At 34.0% G+C, this 15,082-nt stretch overlaps 1 protein-coding gene across 1 annotated transcript; it reads right to left on the bottom strand.

The window, feature by feature from the left end:
* Window positions 1-11,338: 11,338 nt before the first annotated feature.
* LOC131030339 (aldehyde oxidase GLOX) lies at window positions 11,339-14,880 on the bottom strand. The gene is made up of 2 exons (XM_057961095.2): window positions 14,392-14,880; window positions 11,339-12,718 (listed from the first exon to the last, which is right to left on the bottom strand). Exons 1-2 carry the CDS (start codon window positions 14,856-14,858, stop codon window positions 11,578-11,580), a joined length of 1,608 nt encoding a protein of 535 aa, XP_057817078.2. The 5' UTR covers window positions 14,859-14,880; the 3' UTR covers window positions 11,339-11,577.
* Window positions 14,881-15,082: the final 202 nt, after the last annotated feature.

Raw genomic sequence — 15,082 nt, 5'->3', positions numbered from 1 at the left:
AATCAAACATTCTTTGCTATGTTATTTGACTTGCAGCTCTTGCATATTGAGCTTGGCTTGTTGATTTTTGTGCTTTGTTGAAATCAAAGTTCCCAGACTCGGACTCGGCTCGGACTCGGCAAGGCCGACTCGATTCGTGACTCGGCCATGACTTGGCAACGACTCGGCAATGACTCGGCAAAATAAAAAAACCTTTGAATTAAGAGATTTTTAACAATTTATAACTTGTTTCATGCACCCATTATTGAATAAAGCCCAATTATAATGTGTGCTAGCTTGTTATGCCATGAAAGGCACGCTGGTAGAGTATGTACTTGTTTGGGGCTTCTCTTTTGTATTTTCTTTGGCCAAATTGAAATTTTGGGAGCACCAACATGAGACATCATGAACATCTTCACTTGGAAACTGTAAGGAGTGCTTGTGTATGGTAGCATTAAATAGTGTGCTTGTTGAACTTAAGTTTTACCTTGGGACTATAGTTGACCTTGGTCTTTCTTGGACCTCTTAGTTTTTAGGCTATATATATGTTGGATGGAAGGGGGAATTGTGAGGCTAGAAGGGTTTGAAAATATGTTCCTTGGAGACATATCCTTTGCCAAAAATAACCTTATGCCCCATGGGGGGATTTTTTGGGATGTGGGGACAGGTAGGAAATGTCCCCAACTCACCCTTTTTTTTCAAAATTTTAAGAAACATCCCTGTTGTGAGGTACTCACACATCGCTCCATTGCAAATGAAGACCCCCACTTTTTGCTTTCTAAGGTTAGCTCTTTTAGTTTTTTTGTTGGTCGTTTTAATGTCTTAGCCTTTGCATTGAAGGGATTGAGTTTCTCAAAGGTCATCAAATCAGGTGGATCTCCTCAAGGTGGAGTGAAGGAGGTTAGGTCAGTTGAGTGATTAGGGGTTATTTAGATCATTCCTAGGGTTTTTGTGTACTCTCCGGTCACGCTTCAAGTTGCTAAATCAAACCTTGGTTGAATGCATAGTGTCCTCCTAGGTCTCGTCCCTTACATCAAGGTCAGAGTGAACTCGCCTTAAAAGTCTGGAATGTCATCCTGATCGTGAAATGGCTTGAAATTTGACTAAGTCTGGAAATTTGAAGGATCCTCCAAAAACTAGATTTTGCATTATAACTCATGGAGGTCCGAAACCACTCTCAAACATCTTGACAATATATATGGAATATGACTTAAAGTATAAAATGTTATATTCCATATATGAATCCTGACGGAGAGACTAACTTGTCAAACAAGTCAAAACATTGACCTGTCGTGGCCGAGTCTTGGAGCTTGGACTCGGCGAGTCTTGCCATAACTCACCTGACTCGCGAGTTAGGCGAGTTATGGTCAAAACTCGTCGAGTCCGAGTCCTTAGTCAGCAAAACTCGCCGAGCTTGGCTCGACTCGCCAACTCGGCGAACTCGCCTGACTCGCGGCGAGTTTGGGAACTTTGGTTGAAATTAATGGACCATAAAAAAAGTTCTTGGGATTCCCAAATGTCTACATGTCTTATTGAAATCAATGTATGCTCCTTTGATTTGATGTTGCACAGATGCCATCTTTAAAGGTAATGCGATAACAATGTATCATCTTTGTAAGTTTGCTGCATGCATGTTGTCCATTGAAGGGCATAATATGCCAATATATAGTCTTTGTATGTGTGTTACATAAGACAAGAGACTGACTTCATCCAGTTTTTTGTTGTTGCTGTGGTGGTTGAGACTCATTGGAGAGGAAGTGTTAATATTGTTCGTATAAATTGACACAATTTTAGTGATTAAAATTTGGAGGGAAAATGTTAAGTTGGTTGAGTTTCAAAATGCAATGTAGGAAGCCGTGGAAAATGTATTTATGCCTGGGCATAATTTGTGTTGTAGGGTTGAGTGTTATTTAAAATGTGTATCTAGGGCTATTACAATAGGCTATATGGACATAACTATTGAGTCATGAAAAATTATGTTTTCAAAATTGATAGGATAGAGTTATGGCATGACAACATATATCACATTATAACTAATAGTAACATGGCATGGTCACTTTAAATGCTTGTGAGAGAAAGTTATAAGAGTAGTAATAAGTAGAATTCAATATATATTGATAGGACCTTGCAATTAATGGTATATCACTCGTGATTCAGATGAAAGTATTGACCAATTTGCCATGAAGCCATAGCTTTTACAATGAAACTAATTAGCTACAATTATGCCAAAGTTATGTAGAGTTCGAATCCAACCTCAACCACGTGCAATAAGAATCATGCCATGTTAAGATCTTTGTAATAGCTTTGTCAACAATCAAGATTCTTTTGGTTGTAACACATGGTAAGGGCGTCGAGAAACTCTACAAGGAAGTCATTTTGCCATACAGAATAGACATGAAAGTTATTCCAACTATGGCATAGAAAATATGAGTCTTGTAATATTTTCCATTCTAGATTGGAAAAGTTGAAGTATCTATATTTATAGGATGAGATGATCAATACTTGGAAAGGTTGCAATGAAGAGGGTGCTTAATGAATTCCATCTGGTGCACCTCAAGGGATCTATACGCTATCCTATTTTGTGGGAAGCCTTTTGTATTTTTCTATGCTTTTATTTGTTATTACTGCTACTTCACAGTGTCATCCATTTGATAAAAAAATGCATGAATAAATAGCCATTACATGTGGTTTGCTAAATTTGTAATAGCCATCACTCTATAGTATGACCAGAAACACAAAGAAGAGGCACACATAGCAAGGTAAGGAGGCAATATTATCAACAGTTAAAATAGGTTTGGAATTTGTATTGTTGATAGCGGTGAGTAGTTGCAGCTGCAACTGCATCTAAATGATTGTATGTGTAGTGGGCAACTTGAACTTGGTTTTGGACAAACTAAACAATGACATTTTATCTACCCATCAGGCCATGAGACATGTGTTTCTTATTTTCAAAATTCGAAATCTGTTCAAGTAAAAAAGTTTCGCCCTTAATTTTTCTTCTAGGATTTTAGTAAAGATTTCTTCGAACTATGTATTTTATTTTAATTGTTTTAATTGGCAGTGAGAGTAAAGATATTGTTAAGAGGTGATGAGATGATGATGGATTATATAGTAAGACAAATATTTTGCATGAAAATTTAGCATGTTACTAAAGTCATCGTAGTTGTCTTCTCTTTTCTTTCAATAAATATTGAATACTTAAAAATTAGTTTAAATAATACATGAATAATTTGTGGTCTTAAGAACTACTATGTTATGCTAATTGAATTGATAATATTATTTATTATAATCTTGTTTCATCATATCTTAAGATTCATTAGTTATCTTTAGATATTTAAGAAAAAACTTTGTCTCTTATCTGTGTAGAGACGGAGTATTTAGAAGATGTTGTGCTTCTGCATTGGTTTCAGTATTAGATCAGTCATAAACTCAAACTTAAATCAAACAAGGACATAATGCATAAAGACAATGGTCAATGGTAGTGATGAAAACGATGCAAAATTTGTTAAATGCTCATTTATATTATGTCCTTGCTTGATTTAAGAGTTTGAGTTTATGACTAATCTAATACTGAAACCAATGCAGAAGCACACCATCTTCTAAATGGAAGAGGCTAATCTCCACACAAAACAACACTCTATATAGTTTTTAAAATCCACAAAGCACATTGGATTTCTATGAAATTTTTAGGAGTGATTTTTTTTTCTTGCATCTCCATTGCTGTTAAAATACAAAAAACCTGGTTGAAAGATTCGTCGGATGCCACTAAGGATGCTACTAAGATTAAAGATGCTGCTGTCCCCTCTATTAATAATGGTTTGTTGTCTCTCACCCCGCTGGTTTCATCGTGTGTTGACACTACTTTTGCACCACCTGTTGGTTGCGGTCCTGTGTCCGTGATGGTATCTCTTTCCCCGCTGGCTGCTTCACAGGATTTTGGCACAGCTTCTGCTGTTGGTTGCGATCCTATGCCCGTGACGGTTGTTGTTCCCTCTTTTGACACTTTTTTTTTCAGTCTGGAAAAATCGGTGCTGGGCTCTTCGGATGGTTAGTTGACGTAGCTAAAGTTGAAGATGGTAGCCAATTGCAAATCTTGAGGGCCCTTGTATTTGGTTGTTTGGGTTGGTTTTACTGGCCCTTTCTTTGTATGGGTTGTCTGTTGTCTTTTGGGGCAGTCCCTGTTTCTTTGTTTGTTCTATCTAGCTGGTCTTTCAATGCTTTATCTATTTTATTATTTGATGTAAAGGGTTTCAAGGCCCCTTAAAAAATAGTTTTTCTCTTAATCTAAAAAAATACCAAAAACCCGACGAAAAAACGTCGTGTTTTGCAAATCTGAAAGGTTTTTTGGAATGCCATTTTATGTAAAAATTAGCTCGTATTGGCTGGACTAATGGTGCATGACAATATGCAGTCATATCAAACAAATTACGTTCACCGGATTCACAATGCATGGCAATATGTAGCAACCACCTAACCCAGACAAACAAGAAAAATAAATATAGAAATAAATGCAGGAGGAAACTTTTTAATACAAGACAACATAATTTTAGCAAGCAAAAGACTTTATCAGGGTGTTTAATCTCTCAATTTATCCACACAAATTTGTTGACCTTTGAAAAGAACATCTATATTTATGTAGCATTAGCAAAAACTTTCAGTCTAAAAGCAGGTTTGGCAAATTTGAAACAATTGTGGAAAATAAATGTTTATAAGAAATACTGAAAACCATTCTATCAATAATAATTTAAAGCATAAAACTTCTAGGAAGGGTATACACAATTTTCATTTGTCGAGTAGCAGTGATGTGATCAAAGTAAGTATAAAAGAAAATTTTGAAAGAAGTTTTGATTTAGATGTAAAGATGAAAAACAATTTGAATAAAATTATTAGCAAAGAAGTTTTGATTTACATCTAATTAGTTTTTCAATGGATAATAGATTTTACCTTATAGTTATTCTTGGTAGATTTTTCAAATGTAAATCTTCATATTAAAACTAGTAATTACAAGGGTAAGGGGGAATCCATAGCATGCAAATCTTTTCCTTGCAACAAGAGTGCTACAAGTGTCTCAAATGTGTGGATTGCAAGGAAGGGAATGCCATTGTCCAAGTCAGATGTAAAAAGCTCTGGGTCTTTTCAAAATTTGGACTTATTGTTTGTCATTGGCTCTTGATCAATTGTTTTTACCTTGACATTTTGATGTATTTAGCTTTTAGGGACACATTAAAACCGATTTACCCTTTAATAAATAATTAATTGACCAAAGTGGTCTCCACACTTGTACCAAACAAAGGAAAGAAAAATTAGCAATTGTAGCTTTAAAATAGGACACTTTTAAAGCATTTTTCCATGTTTTAAGGGATATCTTGACTCAAACACCTTATTGATACCTTATTGATTTAACATGTGTGAAACAACCTTGTCCTCCTATTGTTTCACCTTTGTTTGTTGTTTGTCCTCTTAGGGAGAGGCCTCTTCTCTCTTCCCTCCTCATGAGGTTTTGAATGATAGCATCACTTGGACTGTTGTTCATAGACGAAGGAAAGGTTTCATGTCCTCTTCTCTCCCTCTTCCTCATGTCGAGAAAGAGACGTAGTTTTCTTAGGGTTAGGACTTGTTTCCCGTTGGTCTTTTGTTCTAGTCAAAAGCTTCTTAGTCTTTGTGTGATTCTCTCAGTCTCATTGTCGGTGAGAATCTTTTTGTTTGCCTTGATGATTTTTTTTATTATAACAGGTTTCGGCCCTTCCCCGCCTTATCTAATCAAAATACACATGTGAAACACATTGATACACTAAAAATATCGATATCCAACAATAAGAAAACACAACACAATAGTTCTCAAAATTAGATTAAACAAATACCACTTTCAACTAATGAGAGATGAAAAAATAGTTGTTATTCAATACTCATTTGTTTGCAACATTTTAAGAAGATTCTTGATTTTTTTGTATGCATTTTCCCTTATGAATATCAAATAATATTCATTAGAGCAACTCACTACAATCTACAACTAAATCAAATATATTACTTGTCACATCAACAAGATACCAAACTAAGCACCAGATTTGCCAAAATATAATACTCCTAATACTTAAAACTTTTATAATCTGCATATGAAACCTCCAAGTCTAATCAAACAACTTCCTTTATCCATCTCCGTGTTTCACTCGTAAATATTCATTCAATATGACAACTCTCTTAAGAAGATCTTCAAGTTGTAATTATAAAAAGCATGAGAGAGAAACTAGGAGAACATTTAGGAAGCAACTCCTCAATTTGGAACTCAATTCAAATTGCATGAGCTTCATAACGTGGCACCCAAATTCAAAATAGAATCAAAAGCTATATAGGATTTAAAACAACTTAAAAAAAGGAACATGAGCATGCATTCTTTAGGTAGCATGCAATATTCTAAGTAAATTTCATAAAAAACATGCATTAAAAAGGTGAATTATACAGCTTAAAACTCTCTCCAAACTTAATTTCAACTTCCCTTTAAGTCAACTCCTAAAATCTATCCATCTTGATGATTGCCTAGGGCTCAATCACTACCAAGTCATAACACTTTCAACTTCCCTTTAAGTCAACTCCTAAAATCTATCCATCTTAATGATTGCCTAGGGCTCAATCACTACCAAGTCATAACACTCTCTTGTTATGTCTTGTATAGAACCATAAAGTGGTGTGGCCACTTTTTAGTTGCCCATCTTTATGCACTTAGTCTTAGTGCTCTTTGGAAAAAAAAAAAGGATAAAAGTAGACCATTCTTTTCTAAGACTACATTGTTTTTATAAAATCAAATTGCCACTACTCTTTTGTGTACATTAATTAGCTACCAATCACCTATTTGAGAATGCCCTTAAGATTAGGTACAATATTTGGTCATACATTAGATAACCTCGTAGAAAAAATTCAAATAAAATTATTGCTTGGAAAGATTGCCTCATAAGTCATGTGAGTAAGCTTAAACTTACAAAAATTTCACTCTACATAATCTTAGTGTACTTTTATATTTCTTTTAAAAATTCCTAGGTGTATGGACAAAAGCTAGACCAAAGTTAGAGAATAATTTTTTTTGGTTAGGAATTGAAGACAAATAGAGGATATCGATTTTTTCTCAGGGTAGATTTTGTTTGCCCAAGAGTTGTGATGGGTTGGGATTACACAAATTAAAGATATGAACATGAATCTTATTGCTAAAGTGGGATGGAAGCTCACGACTCATAATAGCTTTTTAAGTGCGCCATAATCTAAGCTAAATATTTGAGTAATAAAAATAAGCCATCCCTCATTGTTGAGAATAATTTATTGGCCAGAGTAACATAATCAAGTCCATTTAGTAGTTGAAAAAAAGCATCAAATGAAAAGCGGGAAATGGAAAAAATATGATATTTTGGGAGGACCCTTGGTTATCCAATGTACACCTTGATCTCTACTAGTCATGCACTAGACTCAAAGTGTCTTTATGTGATTGTCATTATTGTTGTGTTACTAATTTTTGGAATAACACTGCAGAAGGTAGCTCTTGGAAGATATCTAGGCACATGAGCAGTATACTAGACAATTCTACATTGGAAGACCTAATTATTATTTATTTAATTCTTTCTGCTTCAATTTATTTACTAGGGAAGATTAAATTATATGGTTGGCAGCTCCTACTAGAATATAATCAATAAAATATGGGTTTTATTTGACCATGGAGCTACCAACCCTTGAGTTCAACCACTCTTCTATTTGGAACCATAACCTTATTCCTAAGATCAACTTCAAATGGTGATCCACTTGCTAAGGTAAAATATTTATTGTTGAAAATTTAATCTTAAGAGGATTTTCTCTAGCTAATAGGTGCATCCTATGTTAAAAAGCTAAAGAATAATCCATTAATCACTTGTTCGTTCAATCCCCATTTGATTAGAATATTGGAAAAGATGTCCTCAAAATGTTCAAACTTATTAATTGTGACCATAGGATTTATACTCTTTGGTTAGTATCTAGGACCCCCCATTTTGACATCCCACCATCAAAAGGGTTTGGAAGAAAGCTCCCTATCACTTGTGTTGGGGTATTTGAAAGGAAATGAAAAACATGACAAATTGGATTAAAAATTTCAACGTTGAAACATGATATTTTTGAAAGTGTGTTAATCCATTCAAGAAAATGTTGATTCTTCCCAATTCAAAAATCCTAATTCTCTTCCTTCAACAACTAAATTAAAAGTTACAAAATTGTAACCTTAAGTCCTTTCTTGATGATGATAATGATGATAAGTAGAGAGGAGAAATGATAATATTTTGAGGCCCCTTAACACTAGCTATATTAAACAAGAATTCGATGTTTTTTCTAAAAATAACCTAGGTCAAGTAGGGGAAAGGGGTTCCTGGAAATTGAAAGGATGATTTGGTTTCCATGTTTTTGAGAAAACTTGGTCATTCATTCAAATTATATGGGAAAATATTATTCTTCCCTTGAGTACAACATTGGCTATAGTGGAGGTGTAGAAAGAGTCTCCAAGCTTGGGTGGATTAATTAGAGGAACATGTGAGAGGAGATGGTGGGGATCAAGTAGCATAGGTTATTGTAGAGAGGGACATTGATATAGTGGAGAGAGACAAATCACATATACAATTGCAGAGGATGGATGCAAAGATGGCTCAATTGTGGCAAGAGCATGATACCATTAGGTGGATGTTAGGTTCATAGGGTATTACGTAGGCCTTTACAAATATAGTGAGAGTATAAAGGGACACATGATATTCGAGAGACACAATATTATTATCTTTGTATTAGGGAGTGGTACTAGTTGGTGAAAGAGTTCCCAATTTTGTGAAGCGGAGCAAATCAAGAGTTTCAGGATCAATGATATCAAGTCCCTTGATTAGTGTGAGACCACCGCCACCACCATCACTAGGGCTTGTATTGGGGGATAGCTCAAGTTAGTAGTCTTTGATAGTTTGTATATAGATACCCTTAGGCACATGTATTACCATGTATACTCATTGATGCTCTTAAAGCCCTTTGTACAAATATTTATTGATGACACGTTTGTATATTGACCTTATTTATTATAGTGTATGTAAATATATGAGATGAGGCAATTCTTTTGGCAATTATCATGTGATGGTGTTATGTGATGTTTTATTTTATTGTGGTTATGATGTTACTTGTTGTTTCTGGATTCAATTGTGTATTTTTTTTTGCATTAACGTTTCGAATCACACTATGTGATTCATCATCAGGATGATAGAGAGCATAAGGAGTAGAGAAATCCAGAAACAACAACAAGTAACATGATGGGTTGTGGAAAATGTCTTTAATGGTTATGATGTGTATGAGTGTGTTATGCATATGATGAATGGTTATTTTATGGTGTATATTATGATATTCATTTGATGAATTATGTTTATGCTACATGTTTTATGGATGGATATGATGGTTTATGATGTATATGATCATGATAGATATTTATGATGTATCAGATGGACTAATATGTGTCAAGAATGAATTAATTTTATTATTATGTTTGTTTTATGTTTCTGGGTGATTATGATGGAAGGGATATGATCATTATGTATAGATGCTATGCATGTATTTTATGTGATTAGGTTAGGGAATCAATGATTTATGATTTTGATATGGATATGGTCATGATGTGGTGATGCTATTTTACGTGGTTATGCTTATGGATATTATGGTTTATGCAATTATTATGATGGATGAATTTATGCATGAATTTATGATAATGATGTCCTCTATATGATTGTGTTGATGGTTTTGCTATGAATATGACGATGCTTTTTCTATATGATACTTTTATTATGATGTTGTGGATTTGATGATGGATTTTATATGAATACATTTATTATGATGTTATGGATTCTCCGAGGATGTGGGATAGTTATGATTATGATGTGATGTGATTAGAAATTGGTTGTAAGAGGATATTTCCAAGTCAATGGTGATATTTCTCCCTAGTTTTGAAGTTGACATCTATCAAATTTTTGTTAGCAAGGAAGGCCCCAATCCTTTTATTCTCCCTACTATTATAAGGCCTTACTATTCTAAGGTGCCCACAAGGCACACTTTTTTATTCCACTAAACCGACATGCAAGTTTATAGGTGGTGGTGTCAAAATTTTCGAGTCGTTGAAAGTCGGTTCATTATATCCTCTATTCTATGTATTCACAACATTTGGTTAAGGCCAAGAACTCCAAATGATGTGAAGGAAATAGATTTTTTATTTTATGGAGGATTTTTCATCCACAAAGTCTTTTTGCTACTTGACAGAGGAGCACAAGCCTTAGGGCTAAAACCTCTTCAGGCTAAGAGCCATTGACTATGGGGTATCCTTTCCACCAAATTTACCTAGGGCACGATCTTGGCCTCATCCCTTATGATGTTAGAGCCTTGCACCCACCAAGACTTGATCCTTGGCAGGCTCATTAAAAATAATTCAATTTCACCAGTAGACCAAGGGCCCATTGATAGACAATAAAATTTGATAGAAAGAATTGATGGATGTGAGAAAAATAGATTTTGATAGAGATATAACAAATGGATGTGAAGATAATAGCTTTAGGTAAAGATATAATAAATGGGTGTGAAGACAACATTTCTACATGATGACTTGGAGAAAGATTTCTATATGACATGACTAGAGTGCATTGTGTTGTTAAGAAGTATTTAGTTTGTAGATTGAAAAATCTTTGTGTGATCTCACATAGTATCAAGGTTTTGATAGTTTCGTGTATTGTTTCACCTATTTATTGGGTGCTCGAGTTAAAGGTTTCATAGTGGACTTTGTAGATATTGTTATGCTATTGGGATTCCTCTTAATTTCTTAGCACGATGATACTCCTATTATGACTTAGACTTTGTAGATGTTTTATGATAATTGATTACTAAATAATAGATTGAGTTAGTTTTGAGTGTAGTTTTTTTCTTTTGCAAGAATTTTGTTCGTGTAAATCATTGTGTTATGTTATATTGCTCTGCTTTGGTGTTTATTTATTTATAATTGTATGATCCATTTAATTTTGCACATACTTCCTCTCATCGATTCACGTAAGAAGCATATCTGCACCTTTATTTCCTTTCATAATGCTAATATTATGTACATCTCTTTTAATACTCCTTTATACGTGAAAAAAATGTCCATTTTATAAATTTGCTAAATATGTAAAAGAATTAGATTAATCCTTAAACACAAATCTAAGATATAAATTAAAATACTTCAGTATTTGAGTGACACAATCATCAAGTATATGAAAAAAGCAGAGCTACATTTTGAATTTGGAGTTTAAAATTCAGGAATCACTTCAAGAGTCACACATGATCTTACTAAGGTGAATTAAATCAGCTATTTATCATACATTTATGTGCCATTCTATAATTTCATTCATATAATATATAATTTTACAAATGATATCGAGCACCAACAGATCAATACAAGCTCTTTGCTTGCAAACAAATTAGAAATCATCTATAGAAGATCAAGAGTCACTACTCTAGAAACCATCTAGAATTTCACTATAAACATCCCTATAAAAAATTGCACTTGAAATTTCCTCCATAAAAACCCAACAATTTAACCAATTAAAATCATGTGATAATTTTTACCCAACCAGCAGAAGAGCAAGGGATACCACCATTGACAACAAAAACCATATAATAACCTGGCGGCGCCACCTCCGCCCTGGGCGGAGCTTTACATTTCAAAACCGTGGTCCCCTGCCCATACTTCCCAACAACATTAACATTCACCAATCTCTGCCCCTGCAAGAACGAATGCGTAGCAAAAGGGGCACTCATCAAATTCACCTCAAACTCAGACAATTCAGCACCAGAAACCGCAACAGAAAACACTCCTCCATAACTCACCCTCTCATCAATCCTCTCAATTCTAACCCTCATCTTATCATTACCGCTATCCAAATACCCAGGTGAAAAGGCCTCCAAACGGAGCTCCGAAGGAAAATCCCCATCAAAAACATACGTTGTGTGGGTATTACTACCCGCCACGAGAACCCGCCCGTCCGGTAACAAATTAGCCGTTGAGTGATACATACGAGGTACCGCACTAGGGTTCTGTAGTTCGAACCGTCTCCCAGCCGGTTTAGAGGGGCTGTAAATGACCGGGTGAAGGGCCGGTCCGGCGGCCTTTTGGTAGCCCTGAGAGCCCTTCGTAGCACCGTTGATTATCAAGACGTCTTGCGTGGGCAACATTACCATATCACCCATTGTGCGCGCAAAAGGCATGTACTCAATTTCCCATGACGGCTCCCGATTTGTGGGAGTGATTTTACCGCACGTGCGCATAGCCGTCATGTTTGCGCCGCCTTTGGCCCAGTAAGCTCCGGGTGCCGAGCCTCCGCATACGAGGATCGTGGCTTCGACGTAGGAGTTTCTGTCCGTTGGATGGAGTGTTAACATGACTGATGAGCCGCCAGATGGGTAGGTTCGGGGGTTGCCTGGTATGGGAGGGAGTGTTTTTTTGGGTTTGTTTGTGGTGGTGTTGAGGAGGATGCAGTTTGTTCCGGCGAGGATGAATAGTGAGCCGTCTGGTAGGAGGTGGAGAAACGGGTAGTAGCCGTTGTTCTCGTCCTTGTTTGAATTTTTGAGTAGAGGTAAGTCTGTTGGGTTATCGTTGTCGTGCCGTCGTGGGAAGTACTCGTAGTTTGCGCCGCCAATGCCTCCCATCACGATCTGGGTGCCGTCTGGAAGTAATTGATTCGTAGAGTACCTGAGGAAAAAAAAAGATTTATCAGATTTAGATTTTTTTTTGGATTCAATTTTGTAAGAATTTTTTTTAGTTGACAATTGAATTTTGAGGACAATTACAATCAATAAGATATTATGTTAGGTCAAGGGGTTGAGCTTAACTGGTTAAAACACCGGGTTTTCACTTTGGAGACCCAAGTTCAATTCTCAATGACATCTGAATTGGAATTTTATAGCTAAATGTTGTTCATCTATACTAATATGATAAATATTGCTATTATATTCAAATTATTAAATATTATATCAATTTAATAACAATTTAATAGAGGAGGACTATTTATAAATATTAAAGATCTATATGATAATATAAATATTTTTTAATAAATAAATATTTAATAAATTATAATTTGTCATTGATAAATCAATCATATTTTTTTATATTAATTTGAATTAACATTTTTTTTAAATTACTTAAAATTTATATCTAAATAAATAAATCATAGTAAATTTTATTTAAGTAGGTCAAGGTGTAACAAGAATGATAACAAATAAAGGATAATGGCATGAACATGTTAGCAAAATAAACACATATTTTAAAAGAACTACACCTACAAAATAACTCTTACATAAATAAAATATTTTAAATAATTTTTTTTTTCAAATAGTTTTCAAGTAAAATAAACAATGCAAACAAAATAAAATAGTTATTTAAAAATAATCAAACCCATTCTAAATTTAAAATAAATTATAATTTATTGAAAATTTGTTATTTGGTATCAACATATTTATAAGGAGGTGGAGTTTAATGGTGTGAGTGTGTTAACAAAAGATTTTAATAGAAAATAATAAAATAAAAAACAAATAAAATGATCTATATAGAAAAAATAACAGTTTTACAAAATATTTATGTACATAATTATTTTTATTTACTAAAAAATGAGTAAAATAATTTTAATAAAATAACTTCAATAAATAAAATAGTGAAAAACTATACACTTTAACAAATAAAATAGAAATAAAATGTATATAAATTTTTAAATACTTTAAATATATTTTAATATTTACTAGCACATCTATATTTTAAAAGTAAAACAATAATTTATATATATATAATATCTATTATACTTTTAAAAAATCAAAACAAAAGAAAAGAAAAATGTTATAATTATGAAGTATATAAAGATTATTAAAAATATACCTAATAATATAGAAATAGTTAGACCTAAACATTCAAATATTGAATTATTTTAATAGAAATTCTAAAATTTGATGTAAAATAATTTTTCTAAATATAACAGTTTTATTTTAATATAAATATATTTACATCAATACAAATCATAATTTAAAGATAATAAAACTAAACAGACATATATATTTTTGAAACGGCCTATAAACTATTTAACTATAAAATTCTAAAATTTAAAACTATTTTATTTTTAATATATTCACACATTTTAAAAATATTTAGAACTACATTAATTAAAAAAAAAAAATATTTTTTTATAATTTCATAAACCCTTAAAACAAACACAAAATAATTTAATTATTTAAATTTAAATAATTATAATGACAATTCAACCGCTGCTACTACTGTAATAGTTTCCTATTAATACCACACTAATAAATCTCTATAAAGTACTTAAATTAGAAAATTAACAAATCTTATAACCTTCTAAATAATTTTCAAAAACCTACCATCTAATTACTTTGAGCATTGGTTCCTTCGACTCCATCCACTGGCACTGCTGGTGGCCACCGGCAGAACCGGTACACGGGGTGAAGTACCGGACCTTCTGTCCGCCATTACCGTACCCTCCGGTTTGAATAAGAGTCCCATTGGGCCCAAACTGACCAGAAGAACACCACGTGTCGCTCGAAACTCCACCCAGCGGACGCAGTCTATTTGTTGCCGGATGGTATTCTTTCGACTGAACAATGCAATGTCCCGAGTTCGAAACTCCGTCATCACAAGGGCGGCCGGATAATTTCATTTTTCTGTCCAGCAAAACGACTGTATCGTAATGTGTAACTACGCTGTGCATGGAAGAAATCCCTGCATCTTTTATTAACACTTTCCAGCTGCCACTCAAACAGACAACATTTCCCTGCAATGTTAAGAACACAAGCAAGGGCAAAAACATTTCAATGGTGGAAAAAGCCATGATTTTTATTGCTGATAGGAAATGATTATCGATGAGAATTAGGGTTCTCTTTTTATGTAGTGAGAGGGGGGCGTGGATTGTGTGAACTGGTCTCGTGGATTTGTTTTCTGCAGGTCAAACGGCGAGGAATTTGCGTAAAACGCAATGCGTGATGCAAAGGCGACATTTTTATGCGTACAAATTTTGGTGATGGAGTCGTTTTTTTAAGGGTTTAATAATCTGCT

Source organism: Cryptomeria japonica, chromosome 1 (genome assembly GCF_030272615.1).
Source record: "Cryptomeria japonica chromosome 1, Sugi_1.0, whole genome shotgun sequence".
NCBI lineage: Eukaryota > Viridiplantae > Streptophyta > Pinopsida > Cupressales > Cupressaceae > Cryptomeria > Cryptomeria japonica.
Note: the sequence above shows the minus strand (reverse complement) of the source record. Positions and strands in the feature narration are given on the sequence as shown.